Source organism: Geotrypetes seraphini, chromosome 19 (assembly GCF_902459505.1).
Source record: "Geotrypetes seraphini chromosome 19, aGeoSer1.1, whole genome shotgun sequence".
In the NCBI taxonomy this organism is placed as follows: Eukaryota; Metazoa; Chordata; class Amphibia; order Gymnophiona; family Dermophiidae; genus Geotrypetes; species Geotrypetes seraphini.
Genome location: NC_047102.1, coordinates 15,001,970 through 15,021,911, shown reverse-complemented (window position 1 = coordinate 15,021,911; position 19,942 = coordinate 15,001,970). Strand labels below are relative to the sequence as shown.

Here is a 19,942-nt window from a genome sequence, read left to right as displayed (position 1 = left end):
CCTAGTCTTTATAGATTAAAAGACTTTGAAAACAACAAAAATGCTGTCATGAAGCATAAACGTTTGGCACTTCAAATACGCAGAGCCAGCTTAACTATTAGGCAGCGTTATAAGTCACTTAGAGAAGCAGCTACTGGAAGAGGGAAAGGCAACAAAATACAGCACAAGCAAAACAAAAAATCCAGACTGCCACCTACTTTTACCTGCAGATTGGCTGTGTGCCCTTCTCAGCATCCCATTTACAAAGGTAAATGACTTTTCAAATTTGCCCCTATATATACACACAAAATTTAATAATTAAAAGAACGATGTTACATTATGCATCCTTATACATGTTTGGGGAGAGGGTTAGGTGGAAGAGGAAGTTGTTGAGTTTAATTATCAAAATATCACGGTGCGGGGAGAGCCTGAAAGGTAGTTGAGTGGAAAGCATAAGGCAGAAGGTCGGTCTAGGGCAGGGGTAGGCAATTCCGGTCCTCGAGAGCCGGAGCCAGGTCAGGTTTTCAGGATATCCACCATAAATATGCATGAGATAGATTTGCATCTCTAAGAGGCAGTGCATGCAAATCCATCTCGTACATATTCATGGTGAAGATCCTGAAAACCTGACTTGGTTTCGGCTCTCGAGGACCGGAATTGCCTACCCCTGGTCTAGGGCTCCCAGTACCCTTGCCTCAGCTGCCCTGCCCTGCACAGGTCTCTTCGTCAGAGGGGCCTGAATAATATACTTAAGAATGAAAAGTGAATTTAGGCCAGACAAAAGTGAAAATCTTGGGCTTTAGGAATGCCAACTTTGTTAAGATGGGGGGAGGGGTAATTTTGAAAGGCACTAATAAAATAGGAAGCTCTAAGTAAGGTAAAGCAAAATAGACTTGTGTGAGTGTTATCACCCAGTCACAGGATATTCCACAAAAGCTTCTGGATGTGATGAAAGACCGTGTTAACAGTGAATGCAACACAGTCAACAACTGACACAGAATCGATAAAAAATCCAATATTGCAATTAATAACTGTTAGCTTGACTGCAAACCAGGCAATCTTTGCGGCAAAATCTATAAGTTGTCATCATAAAATATATAGGGATGGACTTAAAAAATAATAATAATAAAAAATATATATATATTTACCCACACTTTAGAGCAGGGGTAGGGAACTCCGGTCCTCGAGAGCCGTATTCCAGTCGGGTTTTCAGGATTTCCCCAATGAATATGCATTGAAAGTAGTGCATGCAAATAGATCTCATGCATATTCATTGGGGAAATCCTGAAAACCCGACTGGAATACGGCTCTCGAGGACTGGAGTTCCCTACCCCTGCTTTAGAAGAAAGACAGGAGAGGGGACAAATGGTACAGACATTTAAGTATCTCAATTGTATAAATCAGTGGTTCCCAAACCCTGTCCTGGGGGACTCCCAGCCAGTCGGGTTTTCAAGATATCCCTAATGAATATGCATGAGAGAGATTTGCATATAATGGAAGCAACAGGTATGCAAATCTCTCTCATGCATATTCATTGGGGAAATCCTGAAAACCCAACTGGATTGCAGCCCTCGAGGACCAACATTTGACACCCCTGATCAAAGGAAATATTTCTGTACAGAAAGGGTGGTAGATGTGTGGAACTGCCTCATAGTGGGGATGGTGGAGTTCAAATTTAAGAAAGCATGAGACAGATGGCAAAATGTATTTACGTTGGATAGTTCACTTTCAGTTAAAGGAAAAAAAAACAAAAAGCAAACTGTGCTGAATGCTAACCAAAAGAAAGACAAAGGGCTAGATTCACAAAGCAAACCGATCGTGTACCGATCGGTTTGCGAGCCCTTAGCGAGCAGATTTCCCTCCGGCCTGATTCACTAAAGTGTTTAGCGATCCCCTCCCAATCCGTGCATGCAAATGAGGGAAATGGAATGCAAATTTGGGAGGGCAGCGATTCACTAAACACTTTAGCTAACGTCGATTGGGCTTGCCGATCAGAAAAGAATCGCTTCTATCCTGGCCGACTCTCCTGCCCTTTAAAACCACGGGATCGCAATGCTATTTAGCAGAGCAAGCCAGTGGTTTTAAATCCACCGCCGCTGCCCACCCCGTCCCCGCAAATCTGCCAGGAGAGATGCCCACTCCCTCCTGCCATCGCAAAACCGCCATCGGCCTGGCCCACCCCTCCCCGTACCTTACTCGGGCTTTTTAAAATTATGGCAGGAGGGTTCCCACTCCCTCCTGCCAGATCTACAACTACTAACCCCCCTCCCAACAAGTACCCCTAACCCCCCTCCCTCTCCGACCCCCCCAAAAAAATATGCCCCGCAGCCGTGTTGAAAAAAAATTATGGCAGAGGGTTCCCACTCCCTCCTGCCATCGGTCCCATACAAAAACTAACGAACTAAGGAAGTCCCAAGGGAGGAGACTGAGGCGCCTCAGCCAATCAGGGTCTTAGGCCCCACCCTGCGCATCACATGATGCACTAGGGTGTAGCCTAAGGCCTCAGACTCATCACGGGAGGCATTGGAGCAGGAGGGATTGAGCCACTTCTCATGCTCTGTTAAAGGTACAGGAGTGGGGTGGGGAGGGGGCGTCCGGGGGGTGGCATCAGGGATTTGGCATTCCTCCTGCTGTTACGTTAGTTTTTGGGTGGGACCGATGGCAGGAGGGAGTGGGAGCCCTCCTGCCATGATTTTTTCAACACGGCTGTGGGGCAAATTTTTTAGGGGGTTCGGGAAGGGAGGGGGGGGTTATTAGTTGTAGATATGGCAGGAGAGAGTGGGAACCCTCCTGCCATAATTTTTCTAAATGCTATTGTAGTGAGCATCACCCAATAAGAAAAATAGCTCACACCACAATATTTAAAAGCGTGGGGGTAATCTTTGACTCATCTCTTTCCTTCTCTTCACATATCCAACATGTCACTTCTTTCTCTAAAATATTGCTAAAATCAGACCCTTCCTTTCTGAGTGCACTGCCAAGACCCTCATCCATACCCTTATCACCTAGATTACTGCAACCTGCTTCTCACTGGCCTTCCGCTAAACCATCTCTCTCCCCTTCAATCTGTTCAGAACTCCGCTGCATGCCTCATATTCCGTCAATGTCGCTATGCCTAATTACCCCTCTCCTCAAGGCACTTCATTGGCTCCCTATCCATTTCTGCTTACAGTTCAAATTCCTCTTACTGACCTACAAGTGTATTTGCTCTTCAGCTCATCAGTATTTCGCCTCTCTTCCCACATTCCCCCCTTCTCCTCTACAGCCAATTCCAGATTCCCTCCATTCTACCTTGCTGTACCGTAAGCCTGGAAAAGGAATGGGGACTCGATATGTCAGGATCCATCTCTGGTAGTATTCAAATCCAGACTCAAAAGCCCACTTTGAAGATATTTTCAATTCCAAACTCCAACCACCAATATCTGTCTTATCATTTCTTCTATAATTCCCCTACCTGAATATGTAATGATGCACCTTCTTGTCCTTTCTGTCTGACTAGAGATTATAAACTCTTTTGAGCAGGGACTGTCCCTTCTATGTTTTGATGTAAAGCACTGGATATATCTAGTAGCCCTATAGAAGTGATTAGCAGTAGTAGTGGTGTCAGAGCTTTGAGCATCAGGGCCTCAGAGAAAGGAGATGCTCCAACACAGCAGGCAGGGGTGTCAAACTCAGGCCTGCGGGTCAAATCTGGCCACAGTGTAATTATATTTGGCCCGCAAGAAAATACCAAAAGTCTTCTAGAGCTGGCCTGCCAGGTATGTCAACATAGGACAGCTATACTATCTTCACGATGTGTCAGTTGTTTTTAGACCTTTCACTTTTATTTATTGTTATTATTATTTTTTTTAAATTTGGTTTTACTTATTATTTTTAATTGGATTTTAATTCATCATGTGACCATCAATTTCTTTAGCATTTTTTTTGTGCCACTTTTTGCTTATGATTACGGTTGTGACTACGGCACTTGTCATGTGACCCTTGTTTTTAAATTGTCGTTGTTTTTCAAGCCAGTTTTACTTTCGGTTTACTCAGCTCAAAGCGCTACAGATTGTCTCTACTAGGTAAGAGCCACTATGGCTTTATTTCATTCTTCCTTCCGTGCACATAGTTATTTTAAGTTATCTTAAGTTCCCCTAAAATATTAGCTGATGGTTTTTGTTTTCTGTAGTCTATTGCCACATTGCGACGTTTGTTAGTGCAGGACAGCTACACTTTTTTCACGCTCTGCCGCAGAGACTTTTTATTTATGCATTTTTAAACCTTTCCGCATGCAAGGTTTTGTTATTATTTATTTTTCACTATTTATTTTGTTGGGTTTTAGTTTATTATGTGCCCGTGATGCTTCTTTGGCCACTTTTATGTTTACACTCTTTTAGTTTCTTTTGCCCAACCTTGTCCTTAACCATGGTTACGATCACAGCACTCGTTTTAGTTGGCCTGCGACTTTGTCCGAGTTTTTAATTTTGGCCCACTGTATAGGGTGAATAGGGAGACAGACAGATTAATCATGGACTTAAACGAGCGAGAGAGAGAAGAAATACCAAATGGACCCGGACACTCTAGCACAGGGATCTCAAAGTCTCTCCTCGAGGGCTGCAATCCAGTCGGGTTTTCAGGATTTCCCCAATGAAATGCATTGAAAGCAGTGCATGCAAATAGATCTCATTCGGGAAATCCTGAAAACCCGACTGGATTGCAGCCCTCAAGAAGGGACTTTGAGACCCCTGCTCTAGATAAGGGGTGTCAAAGTCCCTCCTCGAGGGCCGCAATCCAGTCGGGTTTTCAGGATTTCCCCAATGAATATGCATTGAAAGCAGTGTATGCACATAGATCTCATGCATATTCATTGGGGAAATCCTGAAAACCCGACTGGATTGCAGCCCTCAAGGAGGGACTTTGAGACCCCTGATCTAGATAAGGGGTGTCAAAGTCCCTCCTCGAGGGCCGCAATTCAGGATTTCCCCAATGAATATGCATTGAAAGCAGTGAATGCAAATAGATCTCATTCAGGAAATCCTGAAAACCCGACTGGAATGTGGCCCTCAAGGAGGGACTTTGAGACTCCTGCTCTAGATAAGGGGTGTCAAAGTCCCTCCTCGAGGGCCGTAATCCAGTCGGGTTTTCAGGATTTCCCCAATGAATATGCATTGAAAGCAATGTATGCAAATAGATCTCATTAGGGAAATCCTGAAAACCCGACTGGATTGCGGCCCTCAAGGAGGGACTTTGAGATCCCTGCAAGAGAGTTAAGGGAAGCTGAACAGAAACCAGAAATACTAACCAACACTATTAGAAAGAAGAAAAATTGAGCAAAGGTAGAAAAAGGAATTTTATTTCATATTCATTGTCAAATGTTTGGAACGTGCATGTGCTGTAAACCGCGTACGGCGAATCTCTGCATGAAAAAGCGGTTAATAAATCTTAAAATAATGACAACACTCGGCCCGCCAGAGAAATCTGACTCGTTCGCCTCAAAGCTCCGGCCCCAGCGCGTCACGTTCCTACACCCTGCGCACGACCACCTCTCCCAGGGCCGTCACAACGTCCGGCCAGGGCGCCCGGGCCTTCGTCACTCCAACGGCCTCGCCCCCCCCCCCCTAGACCCGCCCACCTGCCCGTCTCGCGCTCCCAGCCGGCCTTCTGAGCGCCGGCGCGCCGGCCAATCAGCGGCTGCCTTGGTCTCGGCCGCTCCGCGGCGCTAGATGGGCGCAGCCAATGGCGAGGAGGGTCTCCGCCGATGTCACGCCAACCCGCCGCCGGGCCAGCCAATGGGCGTCATCCTTGTGGCTGGCGTTGTGAAGGGGCGGCGCGGCCTTGCTCTGACGGGAGGGGGGGGGAAGTCGGCTGTCTTTTCCGCCTCCAGTTTCGCTCCGCTCTTGTTTCCGCCGCGCTGTGGAACGGTGCCGGGAGCGGGGGAGGGGGAGGGTCACCGACGCACCTACCGGGCCCCGGGACGCATCGTAACGGTAAGTAGCAGGTCGCCTCCCCTTCGGGGGCGGGCTCGCGCGGCGATTTAGAGCTCGGGCCGGGAGCCAGGAAGTGCAGCTCAGCCTCTCCCAGGCACGGGCTGGAACATGGTGGCGTTTTCCCCCCTCCCCCACCCCCTCCTCAGGAATCGCGGTGGGGATGTTGGGCCCGGGGAGGGAGGGAGACGAGGCTGTTGATAGTCACTTGTCATTTGGCCATTTCTGTTCTGGGTCCTCCAAAAAAGCTTCATCCACTGCAGCACATTTCGATGCGGTTCTCTCGCGTGTAAATTCTGGGTTGGGCACATTCGGGGACTGTTTATGGAGTTCTGCTCTTTTCTCAGCGTGGCTTTAGTGGAAGGCATTTTAACATAGCAAAAAGAATGGTGCAGGGGTGCCATTCGTTCTTGCATTTATCCGAGCCTCGGTGCCAGTGATCCTGATCCCTGATCCAGGAGGCGCCTCTTGGCCAGAGTATTTTGGACACTTTAGGTCCCTGGACTGGAGACTTCTGGGGCAGCCCTCATCCCCATTCTGCTATGTTCTGTCTCTCTACCTAAGTTCGTGATAGAAAGGAGTGAAATAGATGGGAGGAAGAGTCAAATCTTTGAAGGACAAGAGGTATTTCCCAATATATTCTCTTCAGCTGTGGGGCAATGGATTTTGAGGAAGGGCAAAGGTATTTCCCAATACATTCTCTTCATCTACGGGGAAATGGATGTACTCTGGTAAAGTTTGAAGGTAGATTGGTGGGGTGGATGGCATTGGCGCATGCTGGTCAGAAGTGGTGAGGCCTCGCCGGAGAAGATGTCTGATGGCTGGCCTTCAGCTCTTTTGAATCCAAAGTGGATCCATCTTAAAAACATTTGTGAAGCCCCACTGCCCTAGGTGATCCTTCAGATATACTGCTTCCCCTCCAATCAAGGGGGTGGGACTCGAGACTCTCTTCCTCCCATTGCCAGCATCTCCTTTTCCCTACACATGAGCTAACTTTGTGGGCACATCACCCCCAATATTGAACAAACTCCTTGATACTATGTCCAGGGAGAGGTAACTTTCATTGGGTTTAGCACCCCCCAATCATTCTGAAAAGATTCATTGCAGCGGACATGGGGCTTTGAGCATCTGTGAGTGTTCTTTCCTGCTGGCTCATGCTCCCCCTCTGAATTTTCTGTTTCAAATGGGATGGGCCTATGAAGTGCGTTGAGCATGTGCTGATGCTCGATGCCCTTTGCTGGCTACAGTACTCCTCTATAGAAGCTGACTGCTATGCTGGTACTGCCTTCCTAAATTGTGCCATGGGAGATGGCTATCGAGTCTGCCTAGTGGGTAAAACCTGTCCATTGTCCTCTCATGTTAATTTAACTGTTGTCATATATATTTATTACTGCTCTGTTCTCTTTGGTAATGATTAATTCATAATTTTTTTATTTTTATATTTATAATTTTTATGCAACCAATAAAAATGGTACAGAGAAATACTGAAATACATATTGAAAACAATGTACAAAACAATATACTCATTATTATAGTCCTCAAGTGGGGAGGTAGGCAGGACATAAAAGAAAACCCTCTGGGGAGAAGGGAGACACAAAAACGTAAAGAAAAGAGCAGTACTTAGATATTAACCTACTATTTAAACTAAATTCCGCACTAATCACTTGATTCATTCTGGCTGCAATGGAATCCCTTTACTCTCTAAGAAAAAAACTAATTGGGCAGGCTCAAAAAATATATATTTATTCCCCTTGATATGTAATAAAGCATTTACAAGGAAATCTTAACTGAAAAGTTGCCCCCATTTAGGACGAAATTGCAAAAATTCTTTCCTCCTGGATTGTGTCTATTTCGAGACGTCAGGGAATATATATATACCCTTTCACCTAAAAAGGTGACTTGTTTCAACTTGAAATATAATTTCAACAGCATTTCTTTATCCTGTAGGAATACAAAAGAAACTAATAATGTTGCCCGACCCAGTATTTCAATTTCAGAAGATTGCAATATTGCTGATACATCTAATTGCTCAGTTCCATCTTCTAAAACTTTTTCTTTTTGAGCATTCTTTAAATAGTAAATTCTCTGTGTCGGGAGAAGATTCAAATCTGATACTTTTAAAACTGTCATCATAAAGTTCTTGAAAAGTTCCTGAGAAGACATAAATTTTGCTATAGGAAAATTAAGAATCCTTAGATTCAAATTTTTTTGCTGATTTTCCAAATTTTCAATCTTCCTCAGAAACATCATTCTATCAGTCATTTGTTTAGACAGCAAATTTTTATTCTCAGTTGTTAGTTTCTCTAATTTAGAAAAGTCAATCTTCTGCTATTGAGCTGATGTCTCCAAAAGGGTTATCCTGGAAGAGGAGTTTAAAGTAATAGATATAAAGTTTGTACAAACCGAGTGCAGGTTTTCAATTGCAGACCATATAGAGTCAAGGGTCACTGCCTGTGGTTTCTCCAGCGGCTTGAGGGGGGAGATGACTGCCAGGTTTCCATAGGCTGAGTCCCCAGAGGGCAAACTTCAGGCTCCCTCACCCTCCCCACCGCTGGTTCCCTTAGGTTTGGCGCTCCCATGTTGCAACGACTCCTGTCCCAGAATCGGCACCGCTGAAATCACATCCGGGTCAGCCTCGGCATGACCTCCAACTGCGTCCACTCTCCCAAAGTTTCGCCGGGCATTGGGGGCTTATGCGGTCCTCGTGGGCTCAGCGAAAGTTTGCCCTCCAAGCTGTGATCCACCCCAGTCACAGCAGCAGATATGCCCGGTGAGTAGGTTTGGACTGTATATGATGTTATAGCAGTCTGTCGTGGGGTTGAAGAGCCAGAGAAAGGTGGAGGAAAACCTCTCTGTTTTCCTCTTCTTTTAGGCATCGAAAAGAAAAGTATTTAAACAGTTTAACACGGAAAAAATTGCCGTACAAAGAGGAGCTATCAGACCAACGTCTGCTTAAATCGCCATCTTGCCAGGAAGCCCCGATTAATTCATAATTTTAGCTACTAAATGGAAGAGTTTTCAGCTCAAAGAAATTGCTTAGTTACATGGGCAAGTTCTTTAAAAATTCTCATATTGACTCCACTCTATTATTTACCTAAGCAGGGTACAATAATTTATGACCTGCTTACACCTAAAACATACATAGTTATAAAACCACCAATATAGATATTATAAGACATAAACATTAAAATATAAATTCCAACATATAAAGTTTTTCACCCTACAGAGCACCAAAGAATCTCAAAATTGAGTAAATTAGTGGCACAGACAACCTAAGCCATATTTCTGTTTGTTCCCCCCAAATATAAATAAATAATATTAATAATATACACACACACACATACGGTATATGCTACTTTAATTGCTTATTCCATAGGCCTGTGCAAAGAAACATGCCTTAAGTTACTTCTTAAAAGTAGGCATGTAAGATATCTTGGAAGACACTTCTACTCTTCCAACACTGTGAACAAATAGGAGCATTTTCTTGTTTCCACAAAATGTGCCTTTTTAATCGGTGGAATCTCTAACAAATAGGCACCATCAGATCTTGGGTGATTGACAAGATTGATAACTTGGCAATGCCTTCAATAAATGGTAAGGTGCTTGTTGTTTTTAATACTTAGTGTACCAGCAATAACAGCTTAAATTTCACCTATGTGCAAATAGGTATCCAGTGCAACTCAGCTAATATAGGTGCAAATGCTGAAATTGTGAAATCCCTCATAATACGTGGGCTGCTGCATTCTGTACTAACTGCAGTGGGTCTAATTATTGAGAATGGAAGTTCTGAAAACATTGACTTGCAGTATTCAAGCTTAGCTAAAATGAGACTTTGAAAAACAGATCTAAAATCTGCCCTTGACAACATTACTTTATATTTCCTCTTCAGAGACAAACTAAAAAATAAAAGTTTTTCACAATCAATCATGTACAGGCATCATACCTATTAAGAAATGTTAAAATCCTGCTCACGTAATGCAAGTGATGCTCTTAGAATTGGAACACGAACTACAAATAAATTTTTTGTTTTAGCAACATTTAATGCTAATTTATTATCTTGCATCATGCCAACATCCTGTTCAAAGACCTAGTGCATTATCTACAGATAAAGGCCAAATGACCCATCTACTCTGCCAATCCGCAGGAACCATTATCACTTTCTCTCTCTGAGAGATCCCATGTCCCTATCCCATGCCTTCTAGAATTCAAACACAGTCTGTCTCTACCACTTCTTCTGGGAGACTGTTCCATGTATCTTCCACCCTTTCTGTAAAAAAGTATTTCCTTAGATTACTCTGGAGCCTATCATCTCTTAACTTCATCCTATGCCCTCTCATTCCAGTGCTTCCTTTCAATTGAAAGAGTCTCAACTCATGCACATTTATGTAACATAGGTATTTAAACGTCTCTATCGTATCTCCCCTCTCCGCCTTTCCTCTAAAGTATACATATTGAGATCTTTAAGTCTGTCCCCATACACCTTATTACGAAGACCACGTACCATTTTAGTAGCCTTCCTCTGGGCTGATTCCATCCTTTTTATATCTTTTTGAAGATGTGGTCTCCAGAATTGTACACAATATTCTAAATGAGGTCTTACCAGAGTCTTATACAGAGGCATCAATACCTCTTGTACAAACGCACGGGGGAAAAAGAAGCAAACATTGAATACAGGACAAAGTCTGCAGCGGTCAAAACAGCAGTCAGGGAGGCCAAACTTCGAATGGAAGAAACTCTAGCGAAGAACATTAAAAAAGGGGACAAATCCTTCTTCAGGTACATTAGCGACAGGAAAAAGAATGCAGACGGGATAGTACGCCTTAGAACGCCAGACGGGAATTATGTGGAAACAGATTCTGAAAAAGCCAAACTACTGAACGATTACTTCTGTTCAGTCTTTACCTGCGAGGCGCCAGGGCACGGGCCACGGCTGGAAGCAAAGGAAAGCAAGGAAGACCCATTTCTGAATTTTGAGTTCACACCAGCTGATGTTTACAGAGAACTTTCAAGACTCAAGGTGAACAAAGCCATGGGACCGGACAATTTGCACCCAAGAGTGCTCATAGAGCTGTGCGATGTTCTGGCGGAACCGTTAGCCATGCTTTTCAATCTCTCCCTAAGTACGGGGAGAGTCCCCCTGGACTGGAAAACAGCTAACGTCGTTCCTCTGCACAAAAAGGGTTGCAGAGCAGAGGCTGCGAATTACAGACCAGTGAGTCTCACATTAATAGTGTGTAAACTCATGGAAACTCTACTTAAAGGTAAATTAGACACAATAATGGATGAAGGGAATCTAAGGATGAAGGGAATCCCTGTCAACATGGATTCACCAGAGGCAGGTCATGCCAATCCAATCTTATAAGCTTCTTCGATTGGGTGACAGGAAAGCTAGACTTGGGAGAGTCTCTGGACATAGTGTACTTGGATTTCAGTAAAGCTTTCGACAGTGTCCCACACCGTAGACTATTAAACAAGATGAAATCGATGGGTTTGGGTGAGAAACTAACTGCATGGGTCAGTGATTGGCTGAGTGGAAGACTTCAGAGGGTGGTGGTCAACGGCACCCTCTCTGAGACATCGGAGGTGACTAGTGGAGTGCCGCAGGGCTCAGTCCTGGGACCATCCCTTTTCAACATATTCATAGGGGACTTGACCCGGGGGCTTCAGGGTAAAGTAGCACTGTTCGCCGACGATGCAAAACTGTGTAACATAGTAAGTGAAAGTAACCTCCAGGATAGTATGACACAAGATCTGATCACGTTAGAAAACTGGTCCTCGACATGGCAGCTAGGCTTCAACGCTAAAAAATGTAAGGTCATGCATCTCGGCAGAGGAAATCCATGCAGAACATACTCCTTGAATGGAGAAACGCTAGCTAGGACTTCAGAGGAACGGGACTTGGGGGTAATCATCAGTGCAGACATGAAGGCTGCCAAACAAGTAGAGAAGGCCTCATCAAAGGCAAGGCAAATGATGGGATGTATCAATAGAAGCTTCGTCAGCCGTAAACCTGAAGTCATAATGCCACTCTACAGAACCATGGTGAGACCCCATCTGGAATACTGTGTGCAATTCTGGAGGCCACATTACCGGAAAGATGTGCTTCGAGCTGAGTCGGTCCAGAGGATGGCCACTAGGATGGTCTCGGGGCTCAAGGGTCTCTCATACGAAGAAAGACTGGGCAAACTGCAGCTCTATACCCTAGAGGAGCGCAGGGAAAGGGATGACATGATTGAGACATTTAAGTACGTCATGGGTCGTGTCGAAGTGGAAAACGATATATTCTTTCCCAAGGGACCCTTGGTCACAAGGGGGCACCTGCTCAAACTCAGAGGAGGGAAATTTAGTGGTGACACCAGGAAGTATTTCTTCACAGAAAGGGTGGTAGATCACTGGAACAGACTTCCGGTGCAGGTGATCAAGGCCACCAGCGTGCTCAACTTTAAGAATAAATGGGACATCCATGTGGGATCCCTACGAGGGTAGAGTTAAGGAACTAGGTCATTAGCATTCAGACTTAATGGGGTGGGTCAATAGAGTGGGCAGACTTGATGGGCTGTGGCCCTTTTCTGCCGTCATCTTTCTATGTTTCTACCTCCTTTTTACTACTAGCCATACCTCTTCCTATGCACCCTAGCATTCTTCTAGCTTTTGCAGTCACCTTTTCAACCTGTTTGGCCACCTTTAGATCATCACAATCGTATCCAAGACCTACTCTTCTGTCGTGCACATAAGTTCTTCACCCCCTAAACTGTATGTTCCTTTGGATTTTTGCAGTCAAAATGCATGACCTTAGTATTAAATTTTAGCTGCCAAATTTCAGACCATTCTTCAAGCTTCATGCTATTCACACCATCCGGGTTGTCTACTCTATTGCAGATTTTAGTATCATCCACAAAGGCAAATCTTACCTGACAGCCCTTCAGCAATATCACTTATAAAAATGTTAAAAAGAACAGGCCCAAGAACAGAACTTTGAGGCACACCGCTGGTAACATCCTTTTCCTCAGAGCAATCTCCATTGACCGCTATCTTTTGTTGTCTTCCACTTAACCCTTTCAGGACCAAGGGACATATTTGTCCCATAACTTTAAAATCCTATAAATTTTGATTGGGATAGTCTACAGTTCTAAATTTGATATGTACGGATTCCATATGATACTGCCTTTATGTAAACAAACTGGTTCCGACATTCATTCATTAGCGTCGTTGCCAGATTGACGAGAAGATTCACTTGCCACACTGTCCATAAGCCAGAAGTGTGATTTTTTTTTAAAAAAATAATGATATTTCACAAAAAAAAATCAATTTTTTGGCATCTGCAAGCCCTTTTTACCATAAAAATGTCGTCAAAACCACAAAAATTGGCCTACGATCCTTATGGTCCTGAAAGGGTTAACCAGTTCCTGACCCAGCCCATCCCAAGAATACTCAGTTTATTTGTTAGATGTCTGTGTGGTAAACTGTCAGAGGCTTTGCTAAAATCTAAATACACCACATCTGGTGCACTCTCTTTACCCAATTCTCTGGTCACCCAGTTAAAGAAATTGATCAGATTTGTCTGACAAGACCTACCTCTAGTGAATCCATGTTGCCTATGGTCCACAAGATTCCAGAATCTTCACCATTCTCTGTTTAAGAAGTGTTTCCATTAATTTGCTTACCACAGAAGTCAGACTTACTGGCCTGTAATTCCCTGCTTCTTCCTTACTTCCACTTTTGTGTAGAGGGACCACATCTGCCCTTCTCCAGTTCTCCAGTACCACTCACGACTCTAGAGAAGCATTGAAAAGGTCAGTCAGCGGAGTCACCAGAACTTCCCTAAGTTCCTTCAACACCCTCGGATGTACACCATCTAGCCCCATGGCATATATTCAATATAGTGGTATTGGTAATGATGCTTATATTCCACCAACTTTATGATAATAGGGTCAAAGTGGATAACATGATTATGAAATACGTAAATAAAATTTTAATTGAAAAAATTTCAAACAGATAAGATATCAAAGATTTGTGAAGTAACAAGAGTTCTCAGCTCAACTGGCAGAGAACCCCAAGCTATAATTGCTTGATACGGAAATGAAGTATAGATTTAAAAAAAAATAAAATACTTAACTTTCAGTGATGGAAAATACACAAAGTGAGAATCATTAGTCCATGAGGTCAATGAAGAAAAGAAATAGGGAGATTAAATATTCTGGACAAATTCCTGTGAACATCTTATAAATCCAATATGAAAGTTTAAAAATAAACTGGGCCTTAATTGGTAACCAATGAATTCTCATCAAGATAGGTGAAACATGATCTAATCTTTTAGTCCTAAACTCATCTTCCAGTGCAATAGGGATAGTATGCTGAATGCTTGGTTAATCTCCCCAAACCCATGAACCTTTGCAGAAGATACCACTCAAACTTCTGAAACCCCTTCTCCATTTGCTGCTTTGTCCCCTTTAGTTCTCTCTTCCGCAAGTCAACCAGAAGGTGCTTCTCTGTTCTGCTCGGTGTTCTTTTGTTAGTTTGCGGTTCCTTTTGTGGGATTTTCGTGATTTTGCAGTTGTTCTGGAGACCCCTGTACCCAGTGAATGCTCGGCCAGTGATCTGCAGCTGGCAGGTGTGTCCTATGGGGGACCTGTTCTACCAGCCTGCCAGAGATTTCTGGAACTGGGGACCCATGTTCTCAGCATTTGCTCACTTACTTGACATTATCAGGAGATTGAGTGCAGGCTGTTTGCACCAATAGCATACCTACAGGACACTCCCCTTCTTTTTTGCCATCCGGCATGCAGTTCAACTGGCAGCAGAAGATCTCAACAGTATTTTGGACAATTTAGAAATCAAATTAGCAGAGTCAAGACAATGAAGACCTTTACAATAGCTTACACTACATTCATTTCTTTTAATCTTCAGCAAAATGGGTCCAGGTACAATGAAACAAAATAGTTGATAATGAAGAACCTTGTGGCACACCTGCACTCAGACCAGTGGCGATGTCCTTGTCTTCTCCCAGTGAGAAAAGCATGGAACCACTAAAATACTACACCCCAATTGAGCGTAGTTGATGATAAACTGTATTAAGTACAGCTAGTAAAAAAATGGATACAGTCTATAAATATGAAAAATCGTGAGGCTTAGGGTACTGTACAGTCCCGGCCAATCGTGGATGAGGTCTGTTTTTCTCCGTCTTTCATATTCACTCTTCACATTTTTCTTCTGTGTTTTGTTGATTTTTTATTAAGTGTGAGTGTGGTTTTTCTGTTAAACCAGCATACAGTATGTTTCCTTTTCTTAAGTACAGCTAGTACATTTAAAAGACCACAAAAAAGTTGTTACCTTGGTCTAGCTCTGAGCACATCCAAAGTTCATAGTAATGATCTCAGTTCTATAAGCTTTCCCAAATCCATATTGGAAAGGGTCTAAAATAATACCTTTTTTCAAAGAAATCACATAGTTGTGATAAAAACTTTCTCAGATAACTTTAGCTAACACAAGGAGAGATGATGAGATTGCTCAGTAATTTGCCAAAACAGTCAGAATCAATGATTCCTTTTTTAGTAAGGGATGTACCAATTCATCAGGAAATCGCCCTAAACAAAGGAGAGAATTCACTAAAGCTGTCAGAGCTAGAATAACATCATCTTTCATCTGTTATAAAGACAATTGGCAAACAGTAATCTAATGAAGCTTTTGTGGGTTTCAATTAGAGAATGACACGGGGACAAATTTTTCCCCATCTTGGGAAGTTCTTTTCCTGACCCTGCACCATTTCTGCAAGCTCTGTCCTGTTCTGCACAAGCCTCAAACACTTTAAAATCATAAGTGTCTGAGGCTTGTGCAGTTAAGGCAGAGTTTACAGGAATGGGACAAGGACAGCAACAAAACTCGTGGGATGGGAAAATTGAGTTCCTGCAGGACCCCCATATCATTCTCGAGTTTCGACGTACTCAAAATCCTTAGCTACTTCTGCTACCTTGCCTAGTAATTCAAATACATTCCAAACACAGTTTGCTGTTGACACTCTGGTAAGTACTTGAGTCATCTACTAAATTGGTAGAAGCATTATCAACAAAAAGTTGAATAAAATCAAAAGGGGAAAGGGCCATATATTGCAGGTGGATGTTTACCTCTAGTCAAAAAAAAGTAACCATTCTCTCAGATGGTTGTTAGCTCTAGTAGTCTTCTGCTGAAAGTATTCAGTATATTGCTAATCAAGCAAACAGTTTCTCTATATTCAAATGACTTACAAGAGTCTACTCTATGCCATAAGATATCCTCCATAACCTTTCTGCCTTCCTTGGTGCACGCCTCAACATTCTTAAAGCAGTGGCATATTGTGGAAAATGGCCCATCACTTTTCTCAAAGGTGCTAGGCCCTCAAGCATCTTGCAAAGAGATCCGTTCTATAGAGAGATTGCCTCTGCTACTGACAGGCTATCTATGGAATCTAGCAGTAATGTTCTGGATTGGTGCTAAATCCCATTCTATATTGGAGATTGGTCCAAATGTCAGAGACAATTTCTACTTAACATCTAAACTTTGTATTAAGGATTTATCTTGGAATCTTCATATTGAAGTGCAGTAATTTCATGTTGCTCAGGTAATGAAATCGACTTCCTATAAATTATGACTCCTCCATCAGAATCTTTGACTACTTTACTTTTCTTTTGAAAATCTTTTTTTAAAAAGTCCAATTGTACCTTATTTTATCTTGTATTGGGTATTCCTAAAATGTTAATTTCGGGTTGCGGTTTCTTCAAAATTTGGCAGTTAAGATTATTTTCTATAAAATGAAGTTTGATAGACTAACACTATTATTAAAAACCTTATACGATTGTTTGCCAGTTCTGCAGGAATGGAATTTAAATTAGCTGTCTTTCCTTCAAGATCTTGTATGGCGGTCCATGCTAATTGCAAACATTTCTGACTTTTCAGACTGGATCTTTTCCCCCCCTCAGTCTTTTATCTGTATTAGATAACCGCGGGAAACCATTTTCATGTCATTCTTTAAGGAGAGAGGGAAGAATCAGAGTATGAATGGCCTCAACCACTGACCCACAAGCTTTGCTTTGAAGAATGCTGGTGTAGAAGGACCGAGGTTGAAATAGACACTAGAAAATGACATGGGATTATTTCCCGCGGTTATCCACGGGGACGGGGACGGTGATGAATTTTGTCACCGTGTCATTCTCTAATCCTGGGAGTTGTAAGTCAGATCTATGGGCTTTATGCAGTAGTCCAGTAGCGGAGGAAGTTAGTGGATGGATAAAGAAATTTGTATAGGAACATTGTCCACTAGATTTGTCTGAGAAATTTATTTCTGATATTGCCACTGAATTTATTACAATGATTAACAATGCTTGTAAACAGATCTTTGCAAGATGTTTCTTTCCCAGAATAATTTGTACATATATTGGTGTATTCCATTTTAAAAAGGAGATTTAGGATCCCATCATATGCTGCAGCTGTTTCCCTATAGACCAAATTCCAGTTACAGCAAAAGTTTTGAGAGCTCCACTGGCTGAGACTTCTATAAAATTTGGAATGATTTATGATTTATTGCATGACATGCAATCTGGATTCTGCAGTCAGTATGGTACAGAGAGGGTAATTGTTCCACTGCTGAAGGAACTGCAAAACTTGTTAGATAAGAACAGGCAAGCATTTGTGATGCCATTGGATTTCTCAGGAGCATTCATAAGAACATAAGAAGTTGCCCCTGCTGAGTCAGACCAGAGGTCCATCTTGCTCAGCAGTCCGCTCCCGCGGCGGCCCATCAGGCCTAGTGCCTGAACAGTGATCCTTGATTAATTTTATAACTTACCTCAATCCCATCCCTATAATCTACCTCTACTCTTATCTGTACCCCTCAATCCCTTTGTCTTCCAAGTACCTATCCACAGCTTCTTTGAACCCCTGTAGCACGCTCCTGTTTATCACATCCTCCGGTAGCGCGTTCCATGTATCCACCACCCTCTGTGTGAAAAAGAACTTCCTAGCGTTCGATTGTAATTTGCTGCTGGTGAATTTGATTGCAGCAAAATATCAGGGACAATGTTGCGGTGCTTCAAGGGATTTCTGAAAAATTGTACTACATACTGGCTGGGGGTCTCCCAGGACAGGTTTAAGAACCACTGAGCTACACAATAATAGTGTTATCAGTATATAAAATATTGAAATCACAATTATGTATATACCGAGAACCCTATTATTGTTAGGATTTTCTAGACTGCCTTCCTTATCTGATATGCAGGTCAAGGTAGTTTACATTCTAAAAATAGAAAAAAGAACTACTCTAATAAAAAAAACAGGAAAGCTGTAAATCAATCAGAGCCAACTTGCAATCAAAGAAATACAAAGAAATTTGATATGGCTTCCTAGATGTATGTGGCAACAGGCTTCCTTTTGGTATTCCATCTATAATACTAGCTTTAGTTTACTGTTCTGTCTTCTTCTGCATCATCCAGAAAATGTCTTCCTATATGAAAGACTTTTATCCTCAGGTCTCCTTTGAGATGTTTTGTTGTTCCTTAGAGAATCAACAGTCTTGTGTCAAGTTGATTAGTGGAAACTGACTTTGATCATTTAACAAATAACTCTGCCAGAAAATGTTTTGAGTTCTAAGTTGGAATACCCCATAGTAGCTTATGCTTTATTCTCCTATAAAACATTTTCTTCTACATATTTATTTGAATGTCGTACTAATAAAATCTAAATGATGTGCAAAGATATTGAAAGTAATAAATGTTGAAAAATAAATGGTCAAATTCTTTGATATTCTTTAGGTTGAGAATGATATCCATCCCAGAATTCTTTGAAGGAAAAAATGTTCTCATCACAGGAGCTACAGGCTTCATGGGAAAGGTGTTGCTGGAAAAGCTATTGAGATCTTGTCCCAAAGTAAAAGCTGTTTATGTATTGGTGAGGCCCAAAGCAGGACAGAAACCTCAAGAACGAGTAGCAGAAATGTTTACTTGTAAGGTAAGTTTGTGAAAGTTGTTATTTGTAACCTTTATGGTTGAGGACATGTGACCATTAAGCTAACAACACAATCTTTTGTATAGCTGCTGTAATTGGTGTGATCCTATCTGATTTAAACTGAGCAATTGTTGAGCAAGGTGACTGGAAGACATGGCTTTGCTGGTTAAGCTGAATGTTTGGAGACATTACAAAATATTGGGTGTGGCTAGATTTCTTCCATATTTGCCATCCTCTAGATAACATTGCAATCAAGTATTTATAGTTTATTACCTCTTTTTTTAAGACTCCAGACTTCAAAGCTTTTATTTAAAAGAACACGGTCTTCCAGCCATCCATTTTCACTGTCACAAAACTAGGACAATCTTTAAAGTTAAGGAAGTCTTCTGTAAAGCTGATCATTTATCAGAATCCTTTTAAAGAAACCAAGTTTGAATACTGATGAATTCACAGTGTGTACACACTACTATTTTGAACTTTGCATTTGTATGATCCTATAAAATACGTTTTATACAAATTAGTAATTTTCACTTTCAGTCGGATTACTCTAATCAAGAAGACATAGTAGCAGATTAAGGTCCATTTGGTATTCCCAGTGTGCTTAATTTCCCCCTATTTTACTATAGCTTAGGGCATCTCCCAGAAACATTCCCAACAGGTTTGACTTCCTGATCACTACTCTTTTTTAGCTAGGAAGTATAGCTAGGTCAGTTTGCAGCCAACACTTAATACCTTATGCTTTCTGTAACTTTGGCTATTGCTACTACTTCTCATAGGCTATTCTAGGTATCCATTATTCTCTTAGTAAAGTAAAGAATTGTTTCTTTAGAGCCTTCCTTCAGGATCATTTTGTCTTAGAATTGTTTAAAAATGTTATAGCTTTTTTAATTTCAATTTTACATTTTGAAAAATTAAAAATCAGAACAAATGGTCCATAGTACAGAATTATAATTAAATAATAGGAATTCTAGTGCAATAGGTGTGTCATTTTGGACAGTAGGGTATTCTTCCCCATGCCATGCAGA

At 42.2% G+C, this 19,942-nt stretch overlaps 1 protein-coding gene across 5 annotated transcripts in view; it reads left to right on the top strand.

Annotated features, from left to right (window-relative positions):
• Positions 1–5,794: 5,794 nt before the first annotated feature.
• Positions 5,795–19,942, top strand: part of FAR1 (fatty acyl-CoA reductase 1) — a 55,071-nt gene continuing 40,923 nt past the window's right edge. Inside the window, exons 1-2 of one of the 5 annotated variants that reach the window (XM_033928847.1) lie at positions 5,795–5,948; positions 18,725–18,920. In XM_033928847.1, coding sequence (XP_033784738.1) covers positions 18,732–18,920 — 189 coding nt within the window. In that variant the 5' untranslated portion in view covers positions 5,795–5,948; positions 18,725–18,731. Of the gene's footprint in view, positions 5,949–6,141; positions 6,570–18,724; positions 18,921–19,942 lie in introns of those variants that run through there. The other 4 variants (XM_033928844.1, XM_033928846.1, XM_033928842.1 and 1 more) reach the window with 4 other exon arrangements.